We start from the raw sequence: 21,901 nt of genomic DNA on the forward strand, positions 1-21,901 counted from the left end.
CCCACAGCTCCAGTGACTTACTGTGGCAGTGATTCTCCACCCAGGTTGGGGTTAGGAAAGGTCATTTCTTTCTTGATAACAATGATTGGAATAAATGATGAAATCTGAACAGACAAACTAAAATATATATACATACACTGCAGAAGGAAAGATATTACAAATATCAAGTCTAAATCTCTAGGAGGTGGGATTATAAGTGGTATAATCTGGGGAAAAATGTTTTTTAAAAACATAATTATGAAACGATTTACATACATTTTCCAGGTACATAGACAACACAAAGCAGCACATTGATTTTAATTCTTTTCCTTTTAGGTGGAACGAGGAAGCCCCAAGAGCTGTTTCTTATTTTTGGGGTCTGTACTCTGTGAAGTCAATTGGGTTAGTGTGCTCTCTGATGCCTGGAATCCCAGTCCCCACCCAGAAACCCGCAGGATGATTGTCTGCCTCCTTTTCATGATGATTTTATTGGCAAAGGAAGTTCAACTGGTAGACCAAACAGTAAGTTTGGGAAGTTTATGGCAAAAACCTGGCAAGGCTACTTAGATCTTTGCTTTCTACTAGGTTGTAGTTTTTCAGTTGTTTTTCCAATGCCCCTACCAGTATGAACAGACGCTTGGCATATGAGACGTACCTTTAACCAGATGCCTGATTTTCTTGGATAGCTCATTATCTGATTCTAAATTATGCAAAGAACTGCACTGAGTTAGAATGTATTAATCAACTTTATTTTACATCTCATACAATCTCTTGTATGCTTCTTGAAGTCCATTTTGGCATGTCCCACCAGAACAGAGAGTTCTTTTGAAAGAAAGGAACTTTGGTTCCAAATACTTAATAAATCTTAATATGAATGTGTTTTTGCTAAGACTTTGGTTATTGCTCTCACTAGTACACCTAACTCAAGTAGATACTTAACATCATAACTGTTCTGTGCTTACCATAGGCCGTCTTAGTGGTTATTCCACAGACTAGTTAGCGACACATATTTCTGGAAAAACTGGGGCTCTGGAACTAAAGGAATATGTGTTTTATTTTTAGGATTCACCTTTACTTAGTCTCCTTGGACAGACAAGCTCACTTTCATGGCACCTTGTGGATATTGTGTCGTACCAGAGTGTGCTCGGTTATTTCAGCAGCCATTACCCGCCATCCATCATCCTGGCAAAGGAATCTTTTGCTGAATTAATCCTGAAGCTCCTAAAAGTGTCTGCAGGCCTTTCCATTCCTACTGACAGCCAGAAGCATCTCGTAAGTTGAGAGGTAGTTTAGAAGGTGGGGGCTGTTCTTGGAGATTGGAAGTAGCATAAGTGCTACAAAGGACAGTCTTGAACCTAGGAACTGCTCAGCAGAGGAAGTCACAGGATGTGTATTATTGTATACTCTTATTTTGGCCTTGTAGATTTTTGTGTATTTTTGGGTTGAGTTCTCCCTTTGGGTGAGCTTTTACTTACTATCAGTGTCACATGTTGATGAAAGGTCAAAAGGATTGACAGCTGCCAGTAAGCTACTGGTTTCATGATCTGAACGTCATTGGCAGCAGAATGGCAGGGAGGGAGGCTGGGTGGTAGTATGAGCTTGAGGTCTGATGGGCAAGTCTTTCAATTTACTCATCTGATTAGAAATAGTACTTTGCAAAGGCTGGGCATGGTGACTCACGCCTATAATCCCAGCACTTTAGAAGGCTGAGGTTGGCGGATCACCTGAGTTCAGGAGTTCGAGACCAGCCTGGCCAACATGGTGAAACCCCATTTCTACTCAAAATACAAAAATTAGACAGGCATGGTGGCAGGTGCCTGTAGTCCCAGCTACTTGGGAGGCCGAGGTGGGAAAATTGCTTGAACCCAGGAGGTGGAGGTTGCAGTGAACCAGGATCACACCACACCACTGCAATACAGCCTGGGTGACAGAGCAAGACTCTATCTTGAAAAAAAAAAAAAAAGAGTACCTTGCCTCAAAGTGGTGTTGTGAGGATTGAATTAGATAATGAACATAAAAGTTTTTGGAAAAGTTTCTGGCAAGTAGTTAGTGTTTGGTTAATGTTGTTATTCTTATAGTAAAAAAGGAAGAGTATTCTGCCAGAATTTGGGAAAACATGGGCCCTGGCCAAAGTGTTACATAGATTTTCCTTTTACTAGAGACAGGGCCCTTGGACCACATGGGACTAACTCTTCATGGGGCTTCTTGTTCTGTCCCCTCTACTCCCTGCCCAAGCATTCAGGGTGGTGCCATGCTCCCAGATTGCTTGGATTTGTTCGAATGATGTTTTTTTTTTTTTTTTCCTGTCAGGATGCAGTTCCAAAATGCCAAGCTTTTACTCATCAGATGGTTCAATTCCTCAGCACACTGGAACAAAATGGAAAAATCACCTTAGCAGTCCTAGAACAGGAAATGTCTAAGCTCTTAGATGATATCATTGTCTTTAACCCACCCGGTAAGTCACCATTCAGAAGCCCTGTATTCATTCAGTCAGTGTATTCCTGCTGTGTGTGAGGCACTGTGAGATCAGGAGGACGTTCAGGACACTGGCACTCCTCTTTCTAGAGAAGCAATGGTCAGACAGGTGTTTGGACACCAGGGACTCAGTGGTGGGGAAGGATTGACACTGGCAGATGCTGGTGTGCGTTGAGTGAGACTGTGTTAAGTTAGTTGATGGGATCTAATGATTAGGAGATTCAGACACCTTCCAGTGAGCCATATTTCTAGGGATTTTGGCCTTTAACTGGGAGGGCACTTCAGAATCACCTGTAGACTTGTCAAGAACCTGTGTATGGAGAACTTGTGCTCCTGGCAGTTTGGTGGACTAGACGTGGTAACTGCCTCTCCTGCTGAAGACAAGTGGGTGCTGGATGAAATGCTTTTAAGAAACCGGAAATTAAATTTATCAGTGGAGTGGCAAAAAGGTAAGGAAATCTCAGAGGCCAGAACCTAAGTGAAAGGAGAAACACATAATTGTAGGTGGAGTACTGAGACAGCTGTCACCCTGGAGAATTTTGCTGAATACGTTTGGACATTAGGGGAAGGCGGTAAAGCCCAGGGCCTGCCTAAGATGGGAGTCTAAAAGGAAATCCCATACATAATCCGTAGGGTGACATTTTCACTGTAAAGATGAGCTAGAAGTAAACCTGCTCCTGTGAGAGGAAGGCAAAGACAGTTATCTGTTTTTGCCTTGTTGTTAGGTTAAATGTTTATGTGGCAGGAAAAGAGATATCTATTTTAAGAATTGATAACAAGCTGACCCTTGTGGTTTCGAAGCAAGAATTCAGACTACCTAGATTGTTAAAGTCAGCAAAACCTAAAATGCAATAAAAAATATATATATAAGTCAGAAAGAATAATAACCACCCCTCGGTTGGCACTGCCACCGGCATTTGGCAAAAAGCAACCATAGATCCTGTTTGGAGAAACCCTTCTTTAATTCAAGCCTCAAAGTTCCAAGAAACTCATAGTAAAAAACGTCACAAGACACACAAGGAAACAAGGCACCATGAGCAAAGTAATAGAAAACAACAGCAGTGTCAGATATGAAACGATTAAAGATAGTGGAATAATTAGTATAGTAAGCCAAAAAGGTATTTTATTATATGCTGGAATAAGAGAGGATTGAAGATATCAGTAAGAAGTAAGGGATTGTAGAAATATGCAGATTTGAGAGATTTATTTATTTTAGAAATGAAAAATATGAAGATAATAAATTTAATGGATAAGTTCAAAGATAGATTAAACCCATCTGAAGAAAAATTGTTAAAGTGGAAAATAAATCTGAAGAAAATACTCAGATTGCAGCACAGGGGGACAGAGAAGGAATGTAAAAGTGAGCCGAGCATGGTGGCATATGGGACTGCTTGGGAGACTGAGGCAGGAGAATTGCTTAAGTCCAGGAGTTCGAGGCCACAGTGTCCAATGATTGTGTATGAATAGCCACTGCACTCCAGCCTGAGCAACATAGTGAGACCCCATCTCTAAAACAAACAAAAAGACTGTGAAAGTGAAGTTAAAGGGCACAGAGAGTAGGCTGAGAAGGTTTAATATACATCCTGTTATCCAAGTAGAATTCCAGAAGCAGAGGAGATACTTAATTGGGGAGAAGCAATATCTGAAGAGTTAGCATGGGTGAAAATTTTCAGGGCTGATGAAGACAACAATCCTCAAATTCAGTAAACCCAGCAAATCCCAAACAAGATATAGAGAAACAAATTCAAACTTGTGTACACTGTAGTTAACCTGCAGAAGCACCCGTGGCAAAGTTAAAAAATCAAAAATAAAAAAACCCCCTGTAATCCCAGCACTTTGGGAGGCCGAGGCGGGTGGATCACGAGGTCAAGAGATCGAGACCATCCTGGTCAACACAGTGAAACCCCCATCTCTACTAAAAATACAAAAAATTAGCTGGGCATGGTGGCGCGTGCCTGTAATCCCAGCTACTCAGGAGGCTGAGGCAGGAGAATTGCCTGAACCCAGGAGGCGGAGATTGCGGTGAGCCGAGATCGCGCCATTGCACTCCAGCCTGGGTAACAAGAGCGAAACTCCGTCCCAAAGAAAAAAAATAAAAATAAAAATAAAATAAAATAAAATAAAAAAAACCCTTTACATCCGGGAAGGAAAGGCAGATTGCCTACCAAGGAGCAGCGTTTAGACTGATGGCTGACTTCTCAGTATCAAGTAACAGAATCTGTAAGGCAGTGGAATAACAGCTTCAATATGCTATGAGAAAATGACTCATAACCTAGAATTGTAAACTAAGAAACCACCCTTTAATGACAAAGATGAGGTAAAGAATCATAATTTCATTGAGCACTGAGAGAGTTTGTCCCAGTAGATGTCACTAAAAGAAATACTATAGCATACTCAGTAAGAGGTTGAATTAAAAATGTTCTAAAGTTCTACGGTTTAGTGGGTCAAGAGATTAACTTGATACCTTGATAAAGTATGACTATTAAAAATTTCAAGAACTTAACCAAAAGAAGTTAAAATGGACAATTTTCAGGTTAGTAGAGGGAGATCAAAAGGAATGTCCAAAATATGTTCAGTCCAAAGAAGGCAAGAAAGGAAGCTTGGAGAAAGTGAGAAAAATAACTAGGATAAGGTGATAAAATTCAAATGTGTTGGTAAAGAGACTAATGCTCAAGTTAAAAGACAAAGATTGTTAAAGTAGATTAATAACCAACAACATCTAGCTTTAAGCTGTTTATAAGAAATACATCAAAAGCGTAAGGATATAGAAAGCTTTCCACAAGGTGATTATATCAGACAAATATTAAAATACAAAGCTGGCATGGCATATTAATATCAGATAAATAGAACTGTAAGGCAGAAAACTTTATAAGAGCCAGATGATCTCTGTGTATTTCTGCCCAAGTTTGAGACAGATAAACTGTTATTATCTGTCTCAAACTTGTTTTTTAAGTCCTGGCTTGATAATAAGTAGGTCACCCAGGAAGATTAAGTGAAGGTTTATTTAACCCTGCATAAGTAGATGAATTTGTTTTGATAGATGCGATAAATAAGATCTCTCTCAACCTTTTACCATTCCTATTGTCATAAATACTGAATCCTTGTTGTGTGAAAACTACAGTTCTACTCCTTTAAAAAAAATGTACCCAACTTAAAGCTAGAAAGAGTTGGCAAAAATTATTCTAGTTAACTGTTAGTCAACTATATTTTCTGTTTTTGAATGTGAAAGAAGGAATCTACCTCAGTGACCTTATCTTATTTGAAATTCTCTTGTAAAATAAATTTGTTCTTTTTCTTGAATTCCTCTTTGCCTCCAATTTTTTTTTTGAAAAATTATCAGTCTGTTTACTTTCCTTATTTAAATAACAAAGAAATAATAGAGCTACTATTAGGAGCCTTTACAAAGGTTTTTCCTTATATTTATATTTAGTTTTAAGAATAACCTTCACGTGTGTAAATCGCCCTAGAATATTGACAGCAGTGGCAGTGATGTGAGTACTGTTGCTTCTTGGTTTACCGAATGACTGGTGAGATCTACATACTTGGTTTTCCAGGAGCAAAGGATGGAAAATAGAGATTGACTAGGCATGTTCTGATAAGTTACTCTTTCACGCCAGCTTCAGAGTTGTCTGTTTATTGAGGTATTGCTCTGCTATGCTGCTGTACCCAGGAAACTCACAGTAGTTCCTGCTCTTACTTTTATAAACTATGTGCCACATTCTGTACATAGAAGCTCAATGCCATCCAGAACCTTCCTTCCCGTCCCTTGCAGTCAGCTACCAGCACTGTAAAATCTGCCTGGAGAGCAGCTAAGATTGAAGCACTGTTATTCTCCTGATCGCGTGGATATCACCTTTCTGGTAGCCATTCTTGAGTGTGTCTATGTTTCTTTCAGACATGGACAGCCAGACCCGCCACATGGCCCTCAGCAGCCTCTTTATGGAAGTCCTGATGATGATGAACAATGCGACTATTCCAACAGCAGAGTTCCTTCGGGGCAGTATCCGGACGTGGATTGGCCAAAAAATGCATGGGCTGGTGGTGCTGCCCCTTTTAACAGCAGCCTGCCAGAGCCTGGCGTCCGTCCGCCACATGGCTGAGACTACAGAAGCCTGTATCACTGCCTACTTCAAAGAAAGTAAGAGGAGGTCATCTTATGTTCCCATTGTATCGGTCTTTTCCAGAAAGATTAAAGCATTGTCATCAGGAGGTATCTTTCCAGACCCCTTCCAGTGAGGGATTTTCCATTCTAATTTTCTGCTCTGCAAAATGTTGTGGACATTTCTGAATATATGTATTTTTCATAAAGATCTGCAGTTAGCATAAGGACCTGTGGCCATGTCTGTTGGTACAATCACGTTTCAAGGGAAAAAAGCTCTAATTCACTTCACGTTTGTTTGGGAGTGTCAGAGCAAACTATTATGACATGGAAACTGTGTTATGTCACAGGCCAAGTCATAGTCCTCAAAACAAATGCTGTAAACCAGAATGTATATCGTCATGATCCAGGAGGTTAATTTTCCCTGTTTTTGTCATTTTTGATAAAAGGAGTTTTCATAGAAGTTTTTAAAATTGCTGTTTATCAGACCTCTTTAAAGCATTATGAAGGGCTCATTCATACTCCTTTTTAAAAATCTTTTCTCCTTTCTACCTCTAAACTCTCAGACTCTGGAATCAGCTTAGTCTGATTAAGAATTGCTGAGAATAGGCCAGGAGTGGTGGCTCACACCTGTAATCCTGGCACTTTGGGAGGCCGAGGAGGGTGGATTTTTTGAGGTCAGGAGTTTAAGAGCAGCCTGACTAACATGGTGAAACCCTGTCTCTGTTAAAAATACAAAAAAAAATAGCCGGGCATGGTGATGCATGCTTGTAGTCCCAGCTACTTAGGAGGCTGAGGCAGCAGAAGTGCTTGAACCCAGGAGGCGGAGGTTGCAGTGAGCCAAGATTGCGCTGCTGCACTCCAAGCTGGGCGACAGAGTGAGACTCTGTCTCAAAAAACAAAACAGAATTGCTGAGAATAGCACTTCTCAACTCTGATATCCAGATAACACTTGACACTGCAGTCAGTGGGAGAGAAGGAGGGGTGAGAAGGAGGGCTATCGGAGTGAGGATCCAGGAAGTGCCCACAACCTGCCATCTGCCCTGTCCTGACCACCCATGAATGGCACGTGCCCACCAGTGGAGGTGCTGTGCATGGCACCATGCCATCCTCACTCCCCCAGAGAGTGGAGAACCATTAGGATAACACTGCTATTCCAAACTCATCAGTGTTACCAAAAATCAAACATTTTCAATATGTGAGTTAAACTAAGCTTTGATAACTAAAACTACTCATGGATTAAGTGGTAACAGTTTCCTGTGGGAAAGCATAAGTGTTCATATGTTCTTAAAAAGGGTATTAAAGTTAAAACTCTTAACTGACCAGGACAGGCAGTGTCTACATGTGGTTTTAAGGATCATAATATGATAGAAAGCTGATTTTTACCTATGCAGCCCTGAATTCTGATTTCTTAAATCTTTCTTATGGCTATGCCGGGGACAGGCATCTGGCCCGAGGGCTTCCCAGTCTGAGCCCTGAGGTACATTTCACTTTTGCAGCCTCCAGGGTCACTGTAAGAAATGTTGTCTTGACATGAAGCTTATTATCTCATAGATTGCTATGTCAAAAAAAAAAAAAAAATGAAGCTTAAAGTGAAAAGATTTGCTAGAGTTGTCAGGTAATTAGATTCTTGCCTATATCTTGATGTATCTCTCCCCTTCGTGTTGTAGGCTCTCTCAATCAGAATTCAGGATGGGGCCCCATTCTGGTGTCCCTCCAGGTTCCCGAGCTCACCATGGAAGAGTTCCTGCAGGAGTGCCTCGCCCTGGGCAGTTACTTGACACTTTACGTCTACCTGCTTCAGTGTTTAAACAGCGAACAGACTCTAAGGAACGAAATGAAAGTGTTGCTTATCTTAAGCAAGTGGCTGGAACAGGTGTACCCAAGGTATGTTGGCTCTCAGGCTATGACATCAAATTTGCTGTATCTGGTTAACTTGGAATTTAGAGTTTAAGTGTAGATTTAAGTACACAGAACCAAGTGGTGCATAAATATTAGATTTTAAGGTACGGTGACATATGTTTTGGAAATATATTCTTTTTTTTTTTTTTTTTTTTTTTGGGATGATCTCTCACTCTTTCACCCAGGCTGGAGTGCAATGGCGCAATCTCAGCTGCCTGCAACCTCCACTTCCTGGGTTCAGGTGATTCTTCTGTCTCAGACTCCTGAGTAGCTGGAACTACAGGCATGTGCCACCATGCCTGGCTAATTTTTTGTGTTTTTAGTAGAGACGGGGTTTCACCATATTGGCCAGGCTGGTGTCGAACTCTTGACCTCGTGATCCACACACTTCGGCCTCCCAAAGTGCTGGGATTACAGGTATGAGTCACCTCGTCTGGCCTGGAAGGATTCTTAATTTGATGGGCCAATTTTCTGAGCAGATTTTTTGTTCCCTGAAACTGGCATTTTGAAACAACAGGTATCAGTTTTCTTACCGGTTAAGTCAAGATAGTAACCCCTACCTGATGGGGCTGTTATGAGGAGTAAGTAGAAGCACAGAAAGTCCATCACAGTGGTGTGGAGTAAGTGTCCATAGATGGTGGTGGTTACAATCCCATTGCTTTATTAACATGGGCCATTAGTCTGTGCTTTTGAAGTCCTGAATGTCTCCTATCCTTAAAACCCTGATGTGGACTTGCAGTTAAATGGGAGTGGAAAAAATTCATTTCTAATTTTATTTTCCTCCGGTGCCTCCCCTAGCTCCATGGAGGAAGAGGCAAAGCTGTTTTTGTGGTGGCACCAAGTCCTGCAGCTGTCCCTCATTCAGACAGAGCAGAATGACTCCGTCCTGACAGAATCTGTCATTCGAATTCTGCTCATGCTTCAGAGCAGGCAGAGCCTCGTGGCTGAGGAGAGGCTCAGCTCTGGGATCCTCGGGGCGATCGGGTTGGGCCGGAAGTCGCCCTTGTCTAACAGGTAAGGAAGCGCCTTTCTAATACTGTTCTTCTAAATAGGCCTCAGACATCTGTACCTACTTACAGGCTGTGATACTTTAGTAGGTTTTTTGACTTAGGATCTAGGTTTTCCAGAAAGATTAATGGGAAAAAAAAAAAAAAAACCCACCAGAGCCTGATTACATCTTTACATTCTAAAAAGCATTTTTATTTTTTCTTACCTTCTTAAAAAATTTTAAGTTCAAACAGTATTTTAAATAGTATCTCCTGTTGTGTTTTGACTTTGGTACCTAACTGCACTACTGGTTTCTTTTTGGTTTTGAGCCAGTCATGGATGGCATGTGAGCTTAGTTTAAAAGCCAAGTCAGGCCGGGTGCAGTGGCTCACGCCTGTAATCTCAGCACTTTGGGAGGCCATGGTGGGTGGATTGTGAGGTCAGGAGATTGAGACCATCCGGGCCAATGTGGTGAAACCTCATCTCTACTAAAAATATATATATATATATACAAAAATTAGCTAGGCATGGTGGCGTGTGCCTGTAGTCCCAGCTACTCAGGAGGTTGAGGCAGGAGAATTGCTTGAACCCGGGAGGCAGAGGTTACAGTGAGCTGAGATCATATCACTGCAGTCCAGCTTGGGTGACAGAGCAGGACTCTCTTTCTCAAAAAAAAAAAAGGTCGTTTGGTAAGAAAGATAAGTAATGAGAAACAAGTCTGGATTTTTGTTGCAAAAAATCCCAAGGCATGAAAGAATTTGCCAATAGCTTCCCATTTTTCTTTCATAATACTTACATCATGGTTTTCTTTTCAAGCCCCTGTCAGTGTTGCAAAGAGTTTGCAAACTTGATGATGTCAGCATTCTTGTGGAACAGCCCATTTTGGTGTTGTTACTCTGGGAATCACTCATTCCAAACCAGTTAACATCATGTTTCTTTGTTTGCGGTGAACTTAGCAGGACTGTTCTGATTTTGTTTTACTTAAATTTGGCTTGTGTCTTTTATTCTTTTTTAAAAAAATTGTGATAAGATACACATAACTTAAAACTTTCCACGGTAACCATTTTAATATGCACAGTTCAGTGACATTTAGAATATTCACAATATTGCTGCAGCCATCACCGCAATCTAGCTTCAGAACATTTTCATCACTCCAGAAGGAAGCACTACACCCATTAAGTAGTCATCTCCATTCCCTTCAACCCCCACTCTCTGGCAACCACTAATTGACATTATGACTTTATGTATTAAATCCTGTTTTGGACATTTCATATAAGTGGAATCATATAGTGTGTGGCCCCTTATGTCTGACTTTTTTCACTTAACATAAAGTCTTCAAGGTTCATTCATGTTGTAGCATGTATCTGCACTTCATTTGCTTTTATGGCTGAATACTATTCCATTGTATTCCACGTTTTGTTTATTCATTCATTAGCTGATGGACATTTGGGCGTTTGGATTGATGGACCTTTTGGCTATTGCAGATAATGCTGCCATGAGCATTTGCTTACCACCACTTTTGTTAGAACATCTGTTTTTAGTTTTTGGTGTATACCCATGAGTGGAGTTGCTGGGTCCTATGGTAACTCTATGCTTCAATTGTTGAAGAACTGCCAAACTGTTTTCCCTAGAGCCTGTACCATTTACATTCCCACCAGCAATGTGCAGGGGTTCCAGTTATTTCCCATCTTTGCCAACACTTTCATTCTTGAATCTGAATTATACATATATTGTTTGGATGGTGATAGTGGATAACTTCTTCTTGATCATATTTAAGATTTTCCTGAGAAGGTGAACAACACAGTAGATCTGGAAATGTGTTAATCTTGTTTCGTGATAGAAAATATGGTGTTTCTTTCAAAATGCTTACTTTACTAATCATTTACTTCTCCTGACCTCTCCCTAATACCGAAGGTTTCGAGTGGTTGCCCGAAGCATGGCTGCCTTCCTTTCAATTCAGGTTCCTATGGAAGATCAAATCCGTTTGAAGCCTGGCTCTGAATTACATCTGACCCCCAAAGCTCAGCAGGTCAGTATATACAATGAAGGATTAGAAGTATGCTTGCACATCTTCCCTACAAGGCAGGGAGGTGGCAGCTGTGGCCTGTGGACATCATGACATGATGGTCTGTGGTGGTAGCACAGCGTTCCCTTTCATGTGCCCTACGGAAAGGATTATATGTGCCCCCCTCCAGATTTTTGTAGGCAGTTGTCTAGATCACTGTTACTGTCACTGCAGAAGAAGTAAGGTCAAAGGAAAGCCTGTCTAGGATTAAATTTGGTTCTGACAATGTGAATATGCACTGATCTACCCCAGGCTTGGGCTGGGGCAGGGGCTGGAGCTGGGGGATAGGATCTCGCACAGAATATGTGACTACAGATGGGATGGATGGAAATAAGCTGAACTTTAGCTTAGAACCGAGAAAGTAATTCCTGTTTTGTGAGTCTGAAGGTTGGCTATTGTTGGCTAATGCTAGAATAACCTAACATGGACAGAATGGTAACTATGAGAGATTACGGCTTCTTCTAAAAACATGGAAGGCTGCATTCCTGTAACCTATGGACGTGCTGGTCAGGTATAGAGATGCACAGCATAAAATGATGGTCAGCATTTGTGAGTACTTCCTATGTGCCAAGTATTGTTATAAGTTTTAACTTGATCCATATTAATGAGTTAAAGCTTTAACTAATGTAATCCTCATAACAATGCTATAGCACGGAAACTATTTTATTTTTTTAAAACAGGGTTTTATTCTGTTGTCCGGGCAGGAGTGCAGTGGTGTGATTATATCTCACTGCAGCCTTGAACTCCCATGCTCATCGATCCTCCCACCTCAGCCTCCCAAGTAGCTTGGACTACAGCCATGCACTGCCACTACTGGCTAATTAAAATCTTTTTTTGGGTAGAGACAGATCTCACTTTGTTGCTGAGTTTGGTCTCAACCTCCTGGCTTCAAGCGATCCTCTTCACCTCAGCCTCCCAAAGTGATGGTATTATAGGCATGAGCCATTGCATCCAGTTGGGAACTGTTATTACCCTGGTTTTTTGGATGAGGAAAGAGAGATAGAGAAAGGCCAAGTAATTTGTCTCAAACCACACACCCTAAGTGTTGGGGCTGGAATTCACACTGGCTGGGCTGGCTCCCGGTCTCTCCCATTCCCCACTCTGCAGGGCTGTCTCTGTAAGTGGTCAGAGCTTACATACCCCAGCCCCTCTGTTGGGGCAGCTTTATCATGTTTAAGCCAGCCACATGCAGTGTCAGATCTTGGTTATTAAGAGTAAGGATCAGACAGAACAATTAGCAGGTTCTTCATAGGTATCTAGGCTTATAAAATACCTGTTAGTTGTCATTCACTGCCTAGGCAGCTGCTTTTGAATCCCTTATTGTCTTACATGAAACATCACAGTGGGCAGATTAATATCCTGAGGGCAGGTTGTGAAGTCAGTGAGATGCAGGGTGTATTTGAGAAGGCTGTGTCTCCTGTGGCCACCGGTACCTGAAGGGTCAGTTTCCTGCTTTAGCTGGGGGCCCCAGGCTGCCCAGGCCTGGCCTCTTTGCCTGCATTTCTTAAGACTTCAGGTAATGACTCCTTCTATGTCCCATACATATTTGTCATCAGGATTTTCAGATTTAAAGAAAGTTATCTTTTTAGAAAATGATTATTCTTAGGTAAACTGTCAAAGTAGACTGTTTGGGGGACTAAATTTAAAGAAGGAAAGGAGAGGGAGAGAGAGAGGGAGACTGGTTCATGGGAATGCCTATCCCAATTGATTGCTATTCTTAAACTCTGTTTACATAGCTCTTAATTTGGTGCCCAGATGCCTTCAGTTTATTTTCAACCCAAAGACTTCCATCTACAGCCCTCCTGGTAATTTCTAAAATTCCAGTTTATTATCCTCAAAAAAATCATCTCATTGTTTTTGAGTCAAGCACATTCCATCTTCTAATACATATTTTCTAGTGCAGCGGTTTCTGTAAAAGGAACAAGGTGGGAGTGGGGGACTCCATGGTGGGGGATGTGCCCCAGTGAGGGGGAGAACGCAGTCAGAATCCTGGGGGTGGATGAACTTATTAAGTTGGAAAATAAATTCTCCACCCTCAAGAGCCACTGTTGATTTTTTGTTTTCTCCATATACAATCTCTTCCCCTTCTCTTCTCCTACTCTGAAGAAAGGAATATTCAAAATTATGAAGTCAAAGAATGTTTTTCTTTCCTTCCTCTTCAGAGAGGCATGGGAACACTTTCTGCCATGATTTTGTGTCATTTGTCAGATGGATTCGGGAAGAATCTGATCTGTACTTTATGCTTGTGGGTTGATTTAACAACCTTCTCACTTGCTCTTGGCAGCAGTTAGTAACTGGTTCCTCTAGAATTCCTTTCCGTTATAGTTTCATGTGACCTTATCTCATAACCTAGGAACATACCCAAAAGCAGATTGAACAGATCTCACCTTTGCGAGATGAGGCTGGTGCCTGGGATTTCCGGTTGGGCTCTAGGAACGGAAGGAGCAGACAGTCTGGTGGGGAGGACCCCACAGCTGGGACTGGGGAGAACAAGGACAAGGCAGGCTTTAGAAATGGCTGTGGCAGGTGAGGCGCTGGCAACAAGAGCAGCCTGCCACAGCAGTGGCTCTCAGTAAGGAAAGGTTGAGAAATAGCACAGAACAGGAAGAGGGAAGGCTGGGTGTGGGATGCTGCAAAGGCTAGAGAGGCTTGGGCTGCTGACCTCATTCTGGTTGTGGTAATCACTGTCTGCCTTCCAGACTGCTAACCTCAGTTCTGTAGGCTTCCTTCCCACAGGGCTCACAGTTGAAGTACATAGTAATAATGGGTGTGCTGCACCTGTGGCAGTCATGTTACGTGCCTCTATGGAGTTAACCCTCTCGTCTTCCATGTCTTTTAGGCTCTGAATGTTCTTGAATCCATGGCAACAAGTAAGCAGTACGTTGAGTACCAGGATCAAATATTGCAAGCCACTCAATTTGTAAGGCATCCTGGCCATTGCCTTCAAGATGGGAAAAGCTTCTTGGCTCTTCTCGTTAACTGTCTGTATCCAGAAGTGCATTATTTGGACCACATACGATAGTAACACTGAGGCTCTTGGAAAACCCCATTGCTGTTTATGTTTACATTTAACTCTGCTGTTGCACAAGTAACTTGCTCAATTTCACTGCAGAACTCAGTTCGGCCAATGTGTAGTTGACTGAGATGCAAGTTGGGAGGCATTAGATATTAGATAATTCTGTGTGCATGTGTGCATGCATGTGTGTGCGTGTGCGTGTGTGTGTGTGTGTGTGTGTGTGTGTGTGTGTGTTTTCTTAGCTCTTAAGACCTTCTGGGGACTTTTTAAGTTTTTATGTTTATCACAAGAGAAACTTACTGAGTTCCACTTGGGTCCAGAGCCACTCATGGCTGCCCTATGTCATCTCACAAGACCTCCAAATGAAGGTCTTTGTATGTTTCCACTACTGTCTCCATTTTATTTAAATGTTCCAGATCTGACAACTTGGAAGTCACATAGTGCGCTTACTTTTAAACCCCATTTGTGTTCCTCCAAAGTAAAAAAGTCAGTTTTGAAAATTTCTTTATTTCTCAAATGTGGGGAAATACAGTAGCTTTAAAGTATTGTTTTTCTCAGAAGGGAGATAAAAATGCTGAGTTAGTTAAAGTGGGTCATGTGTAAAATATGACCACTTGATCGTGGTTATAGTGGGCAGTAGAGATGATGACAAGTCCATTTCCATCCAGCCATGTGTCCTCATGGAGAAGGAGCTGCCTGTCTGAATCAGGGTGGCAAGCTGGCCGTCTGGGAGGAGCATGTTTTACACAGATGTTTTGTTTGGTACACTTGGTGAGGAGTGCAGACAGGGCCGACTCTCTCCAGTCACCAGGGTCCCTGCATTCCCTCGGGCCCTGACCCCTGCCTCGTTCACATCACTTGCCCCTGTTGACACCTAAGTTTGCACCCTTTGATAGACACCACATTTGGTATCTGAAAGGCTTACTGTCAGGAGACTGAGACCGAGGGAGACTGAAGACCTGATTCTCTGTTTCCTGCTTGTTTTTTCACTTCATATTTAAACTCAGATGAAGCCAGTGGACCTGCTGAAACACTTGTCTGTGGAAACTGGGGCAGGTCAGGAGCTCTACTGAAATTTGGCTTTTTTTCAATAGCCACGTGCCTTCTGTTGTTGACAGTTCATTCATTACCAAAGCCTGGGTGTAACTTTGCCTTGTTCCGTGGCTATCTTCTTGCTCATGTTACTTCTCCCGGGAATGAGCAGTTTGACTTCTGTCATCACGTTCCTCATTCTGTCAGCTCTAGATGGATTTTGCCTGCACAGCTGGCTTAATGTGGCTTTGTGTATGGGTAGTTTGTAGCTCGAGAAGTTTACCTAAAATTATCTAAGCAGCTACCAAGAACGTTTATAGGGGTATAGTGATGGAGTTAACAGAGTGCTAATCTCTTCTCAGACATCCTTTTGGAATGCTTCCCCCCAAATTGGGAAGTTGGGAGGAGCTTTTCTTTATTTCAGATTTCTTTAGTTGGATAGGACAATTCTGCCTCACACCCATGCTTTGCAGCTCTGATAAAGAGCATCCCTCTTCCTTCTCTTGAGTTTTATAGGCCACAAAACGTCCATCCTAGAGGGATTGTCTCAACTTTTCTTATTTTTGCTTCTGTCCATTTTCAAAATCAGTCATCTTGTTCTGTGTATATGAAAATTTGAGAAGCTGTGGACAGTTTAATAGTCTGATCTGGCAACGATGATTTTTATTTGGAAATATTTTGTGTTTTCTTTGAGGAGGATATAATTATTAATATCCTAGAATGTGAAATTTTTGAGTGTCAGTATGTACATTTTAAAGAAAATTATGATTTGTATAATGTTTTTGGTCTGTAAAAATTATAAAAAATAAATCAATCTTTGGTTGCAACTGGTAAGAACTAAATTATAGGGATATCATTTTATCTTGTAAAATGTTTCAGATGTTAAAGTTTATGTAGGTTTTTATGCCTGATGTCATCTAATTTATTTGACATTGAACTTCATTCATCATCAGAGATGGTCAGTAAAACCTCTTCCTCTCTAACTCCTTCTTGCTTAACCTTGGAAGGTTGACTCAGAACTCATAGGTTTCTATGGGAAACTCTAGGCTAGAAATGTGTTATAAAGACACTGAGATAATTCGGACATGGCCATGCTGCTGTAGCCTCCTGGGAAAGAAGGGCGGCAGAGAGACCAGCCTGCCCATTGTCTTGCAGGGGTAATGAACCTTTGCTTGAAAAAATTGTTGGCCTCCAGAGAGCATGGGGCTGTGGTTTCGGAATCAGTGATGGGTGCTGCACATCAGTATCGGAGTCAAGCAAGACCAAGGCCTCATGGACTGAGCAGCATGGAGGGTGAACTGCTGCAGGCTCTAGACTTCACCTTAGGGTGTTCAAGAGTGGCATCGGGACCTGTTAAGGATGTCTAACAGCTTCCTGGGAGCAGGAGGAGGCAGCCTTCTGGTCACCATGGAAAGCATCTCTCTGGCTGTCCATCACTCCCCATCCTGCAGTGCACAGGTGGGTAGACTACATCTCTGAATCATGTTGTCCCACCACCTATTAATAGAACAAGTGAAGGTCAGGATGCTGGAACACACCAGACATGGAGGGAGGTCCTGCCCGATGAGTCTACATAGCTGTCTACACAGCATGACAGTGGCAGTGGAGCTGGGACCCACCTCTACATGTTTCCAAAGCTCCTGCACACTTGAGTCCTCAGCTCCAAGGCATGACTTGTTTCTTAGACTCACCACCCGTTTGTTGGTTCAGTCATCGCATGCCTCTGCCCCACTGGGGTTGTGTACCTGAGTCTCTCACTTCTTTGAGGTTGGGGGAAGCCTAGTCCTGAAAATGAAAACCCATAGACCAGTCTAACTAGTCCTTTCAACCAAGTGACAGCCTTCTTCTTCCTCCCAATTCATCACCAAAAGCAGCATGTCCATGTCCTACAAGCCAAGAGTGTTCATGTCCTTGTTCCTTTCAAATGAAGGTGATACACACTTTTTAACTTAGTTTTTATTCCTGAAATTCTTTCTTCTGGAGCAGGAAGCAAATGTCCTGGAATCATAGACTTTTAAAGTCAGAAGGGTCATTCAAGTTCATCTAATGCCCTTCTCGCAGGGATCTTCCCACCTCTCTTTCACCCCTGTCCAGTGCCTGGTGGTCCAGCCTGTGATGGGCAGGTCCAGGCTGCCATTGGCAGGCTCTGTAGTTCTGCTTTCTATTGAACTGAGATGTTTCCTGGTCACATTGCCTATTGGTCGTGGTTCTGCCTAGAACAGTTCAGGCTGGGGCTGCTCTCTTGCCCCTCTTTGAGGCAGACTTTTAGACATTTTCAGTTTTCATCCCATGTCTGACACCACTTCCACCCCACACCCCCACCTTTAGTCCTCTCCGGGCTAAATCCCCCAGTGTCTTTTCTAAGTCCTTTTCCACCATCATGTCTAACTGGGCTGCAATTTGGGGAAAGTGTCCAAATTAGTCCATGTTATCCTAAGAGGGGTATGCCCAGGATTAGCAAGGCCAAGGCTAGGGTGAGACAAAGGAGGCACTGGGGCACACATTTAAGTTGGTGCTTTCCTGCAGGTGCCAAGAGAGTGCTTCCTTGCATTTACACCTGTGGTGCCTCCCTTACCTCATCTGGCCCCGGCCTTGGGGTTAAAGTCGTGCCAGTGTGGTCCAAGTGGTGTAATTCTCTCTCCTGGATGCTTGGGCAGCATCAGCTTTCAGTGGCTATGCCCCGTGGGCACATTAAGCTAGTGGGAAGTTCAGACTGCAGACCTGAGCTTAACATCAGCTGTTCCCCAAGAACTGATCTCATCCCACATCTTCATGACAGACCTAATGACAAGGCACTTTGCCCTTCATCCTACTACCGCCTGCTCTTCATTTTGAGCCAACCGCACAGCTCATTTTGAGATACTAGCTGATCATTTTTCTGATCAGTTAACTTTCTCTTATTAAGCAAAACGGAGAATGTAATGTTGGGAAATAAGTGTGTTGCTTAAAAAAAAAAGTGTCTCCTTCTGCCATCTTCCATTTGTGTCTGGATCATGCTGGGTGATGTTCTAGACTTACTAACGCCGACTTCATTCTGGTCGTTTCCACAGCATGCCTTGGGCATCAGTGTCCAGGAGTAGCTGTATTTGAGGTTTCCTTCACTCTGGTAGGTTCCTGATTAAAATAACTTGAAAAAAATAATTATACCACTGATCCTTTTTTGGGATAATGAAATTGCTAAGGAATATTGTTGATTATAACTTTTATTTTTTAATGTACAGATGTAATATCTCTCACTGAGCATTGAGAGTTAGAATTTATTTTTCTTTCTGTAGTTTAAAATCGTTTATGTGGAGACACATACTTCTTAAGTACGTTCAACTCTTTTTCTCTCCACATATCTAGTGTGACCTTTAAAAACCACAACTTTAGTTTGAACTTTAAATGTGCAATATTCGCTACTTATTCATTGTTCAGCATTTTTCATACTTGTACAAAGGGTGAGTTTTTATATCATGGTGAGAAACAGGAAGAAATGACAATTGGTTAAGTAAAATTCTGCAAATAAACTAGATTCAAGTTTAATTTATACATGGTGGGCGTGTCTCATTGTTTCCTGCAAGTTGGTTGACAGTTTTTTCATCCATAAATCACAATAAGAAAAATTTTATATGAGAAACTTTGAAATGGATAGAATCTTTATTCTGTGACCTTTCACCACTGTGGATGAGGCCTCTAATTTCAAATAGAAGTGTTAACTTGAGAATTTAAGAACTGTCAGGGACAGGAGGCCACCTGGTGATCCCAGCAAGGTCAGGAAGGTCTGTAACATGGCCTTGAGCTTGGTAAGAGCAGGGCCATAAGAGCTGCACAAATGAGGTAGGAGTGGGGGTGCCTCTGGCAGTGTAACCCCAGCTTGGTTCTGGTCTGCTGGGGAAATCCACCTTCAGTGATAGGATGGCCAGGGAGTTCTCCTTAGTGTTATTTTTCACTCACATTTGTATGGGCCAAGGTGTGGAGAAAGGTCTGCACATTCCATTTGAGAATAACACCAATTTGGGATTCCTTAGGGACAGGCCTTTCTGGGAGTGGGTTACCTGGCTCCTTCACCCTTGTCTAAGCTTGGCAGCTTTTTAAACCAGATGGAACCACAGGATTTAAGGGTTGGAAAGTGGCCTAGAGGCAGGTTGTCTCATTCCTTCTCGTGCAACAGTCAACTTAACTGCCTGCAGACCAGTGGGGACACTCTGAAAGGAACGATCTTTCTCCAAAAATGCTCCTCTTCTGAAGACAGCCCTTTTCCCTCTTGGTCTTTCTTTGCTAGCCTAAACTTTTTTAGGAAACAGACCCATATTCCTGGTCCATTGGTGAGAGTGGACTAAGTTGGTCTTTGACTTGGACACCATATTTTAAGGTAGTCTAAATTTGTGTCTTAGATCAGATTTACCTTGGAATCCCCCAGCCTTCTCTAGTTGACCTGCTCTCTGCCACTTCCTCCTTAATCAGTATTTCTTAAGGCCTCTCCCTCTACTTCCTCTACTTTTTCCTTCCCCCAGTCCTTCCCCTTTCCCACCCACCCTGCTCTTCCTCACTCTGAGATCACAGCCAGACTCAGCTGCCTCTGCTGGAGGTTCGGAGGTGAGTGTCCCCATAGGGACCCTCCTGGGGAATCTTCAGCTCTGGTGGCCTTTGAAGTCATTAGCAGTCAGGGCTTGTTATCAAACAGAGTGTACCATTGACCTGGCTCAGCAAGGTCAAACACTCCACGCCAAGGTTTGTGGTAGGAGAAGGCAAGCTGTTTATTTGTTTTTGTTGGGTGCCAAACAAGGAGAACTGGGCAGCTCACACTTAAATCCTGGCCTCCCAGATGAGTTTTTAAGCAGGGTGAGGTAAAAGTTATAGGCAAAGTCATAAATAAATACATGGAGGCTGTATATGGCTTTGACCTAAAAATGGGACATCTCAAAGCAAGGGCCCATGGGTCCTAAGTAGATTCAAAGATTCTTTGATTTGCAATTGGTTAAGGAGGCAAAGCTTTGTCCAAAAATTTGGGATAAGCAGAAAATAATAGCTCTTGCTCATGGGCCTGACCTACTCTAGGTCCCTCAGGAAGAAATTTAGTACAAAGGACAGAGATCAAAGTTCAGTCCTCACTTTCCCTTTACCTGAGGCCTGTGTGGCAGCGGGATCCATTTGGTGGGGATCTGGGTTTCAGAAAAACAACTCGGGGGCATATGTGAAGATTTTTATCTGTAGTTTCTATAGGGAAACAAAATGTCCTGCAATTCTAACTTTCTTGGCTATGATGCAAGCTACTATTATCTTTTTTCTTATAAAGTTGTTTATTTACTTCTCAGGACTAGCTGGAATTTTTTTGAAGGAATTCAAGATTTTATTTCCATGCTTAGGGAAACCCACAGGCCCGTAAGAGGAGTCCCTGTTCCATCTCAGACTTGGGGATAGGCCATGGAGGAGGAAGGCCTGGGAACCCAAACCCCGGAAAACCTGGAGAGTCCCCGCGCCAAGTAATTCTGTACCCTTGTATTGGCAGATCATCTGTTTTTTTGATTCCTGAAATATGGAGGAAGGAGCCCAGGGGAGGGGGAAAGACCTGGGAGCGAAAACAAGGGAGGGAGAAGGCAGCATGTGGTGTGGAAGGCAGGGACAGTGCCAGGAGCTGGGCCCAGAGCTGCCAGCCCTGGATTCTAATCACAGTTTTGTTGCTAAACTCATGTGACCTTGGCCAGATTGTCAGATGCATTTAAACCAGAGCAACTCCATCTTGAGTAGGGTCTGGGTAAAATGAGGCTGAGACCTCCTGGGCTGCATTCTTAGGAGGTTAAGACATTCTTAGTCACAGGCTGAGATAGGAGGTTGGCACAAGATACAGGTCATAAAGACCTTGCTCATAAAACAGATTGCAGTAAAGAAGCCGTCCAAGACCCAACAAAACCAAGATGGCGACAAGAGTGACCTCTGGTCATCCTTACTGCTGCACTGTTACCAGAACCATGACAGCTTACAAATGCCATGGCAACACCAGGAAGTTACCCTGTCTATAAAGGGGAGGCCTTGTTTAGCATATCATCAAGAAATAACCAAAAAAAAAAAAAAAAAAAAAGGGCAACCTGTAGCCCTCGGGGCTGCTCTGCCTTTGGAGTAGCCATTCTCTGACTTTCTTAAACTTGCTTTTGCTTTGCACTGTGGACCCACCCTGAATTCTTTCTTGCTTAAGATCCAAGAACCCTCTCTTGGGGTCTGGATTAGGATTCCTTTCTAGTAACAAGAGCTCTTTCCTCCCTGGGGCTTTCCCTCGTTTTAAAATGAGGATAATTCCAGTCTTAAACCTCCTGGGCTCTTAGAACCCCTGAGATCTTTTTTTCTTTTGAGGCAGAGTTTCGCTCTT

At 42.6% G+C, this 21,901-nt stretch overlaps 1 protein-coding gene across 2 annotated transcripts in view; it reads left to right on the forward strand.

Moving 5' to 3' along the window:
• The window catches only part of EPG5 (ectopic P-granules autophagy protein 5 homolog), a 118,294-nt gene extending 99,210 nt beyond the window's left edge, over nucleotides 1-19,084 (forward strand). For both annotated transcript variants that reach the window (XM_032245250.1, XM_032245251.1), the window contains exons 37-44: nucleotides 316-501; nucleotides 1,042-1,251; nucleotides 2,290-2,434; nucleotides 6,350-6,592; nucleotides 8,224-8,440; nucleotides 9,254-9,469; nucleotides 11,357-11,471; nucleotides 14,347-19,084. In XM_032245250.1, the coding sequence (XP_032101141.1) occupies nucleotides 316-501; nucleotides 1,042-1,251; nucleotides 2,290-2,434; nucleotides 6,350-6,592; nucleotides 8,224-8,440; nucleotides 9,254-9,469; nucleotides 11,357-11,471; nucleotides 14,347-14,529 (1,515 nt within the window). In that variant the 3' untranslated portion in view covers nucleotides 14,530-19,084. The remainder of the gene's footprint in view (nucleotides 1-315; nucleotides 502-1,041; nucleotides 1,252-2,289; nucleotides 2,435-6,349; nucleotides 6,593-8,223; nucleotides 8,441-9,253; nucleotides 9,470-11,356; nucleotides 11,472-14,346) is intronic.
• Nucleotides 19,085-21,901: the final 2,817 nt, after the last annotated feature.

This window comes from Sapajus apella, unplaced genomic scaffold, assembly GCF_009761245.1.
Source record: "Sapajus apella isolate SASKATOON/1434 unplaced genomic scaffold, GSC_monkey_1.0 scaffold57, whole genome shotgun sequence".
NCBI lineage: Eukaryota > Metazoa > Chordata > Mammalia > Primates > Cebidae > Sapajus > Sapajus apella.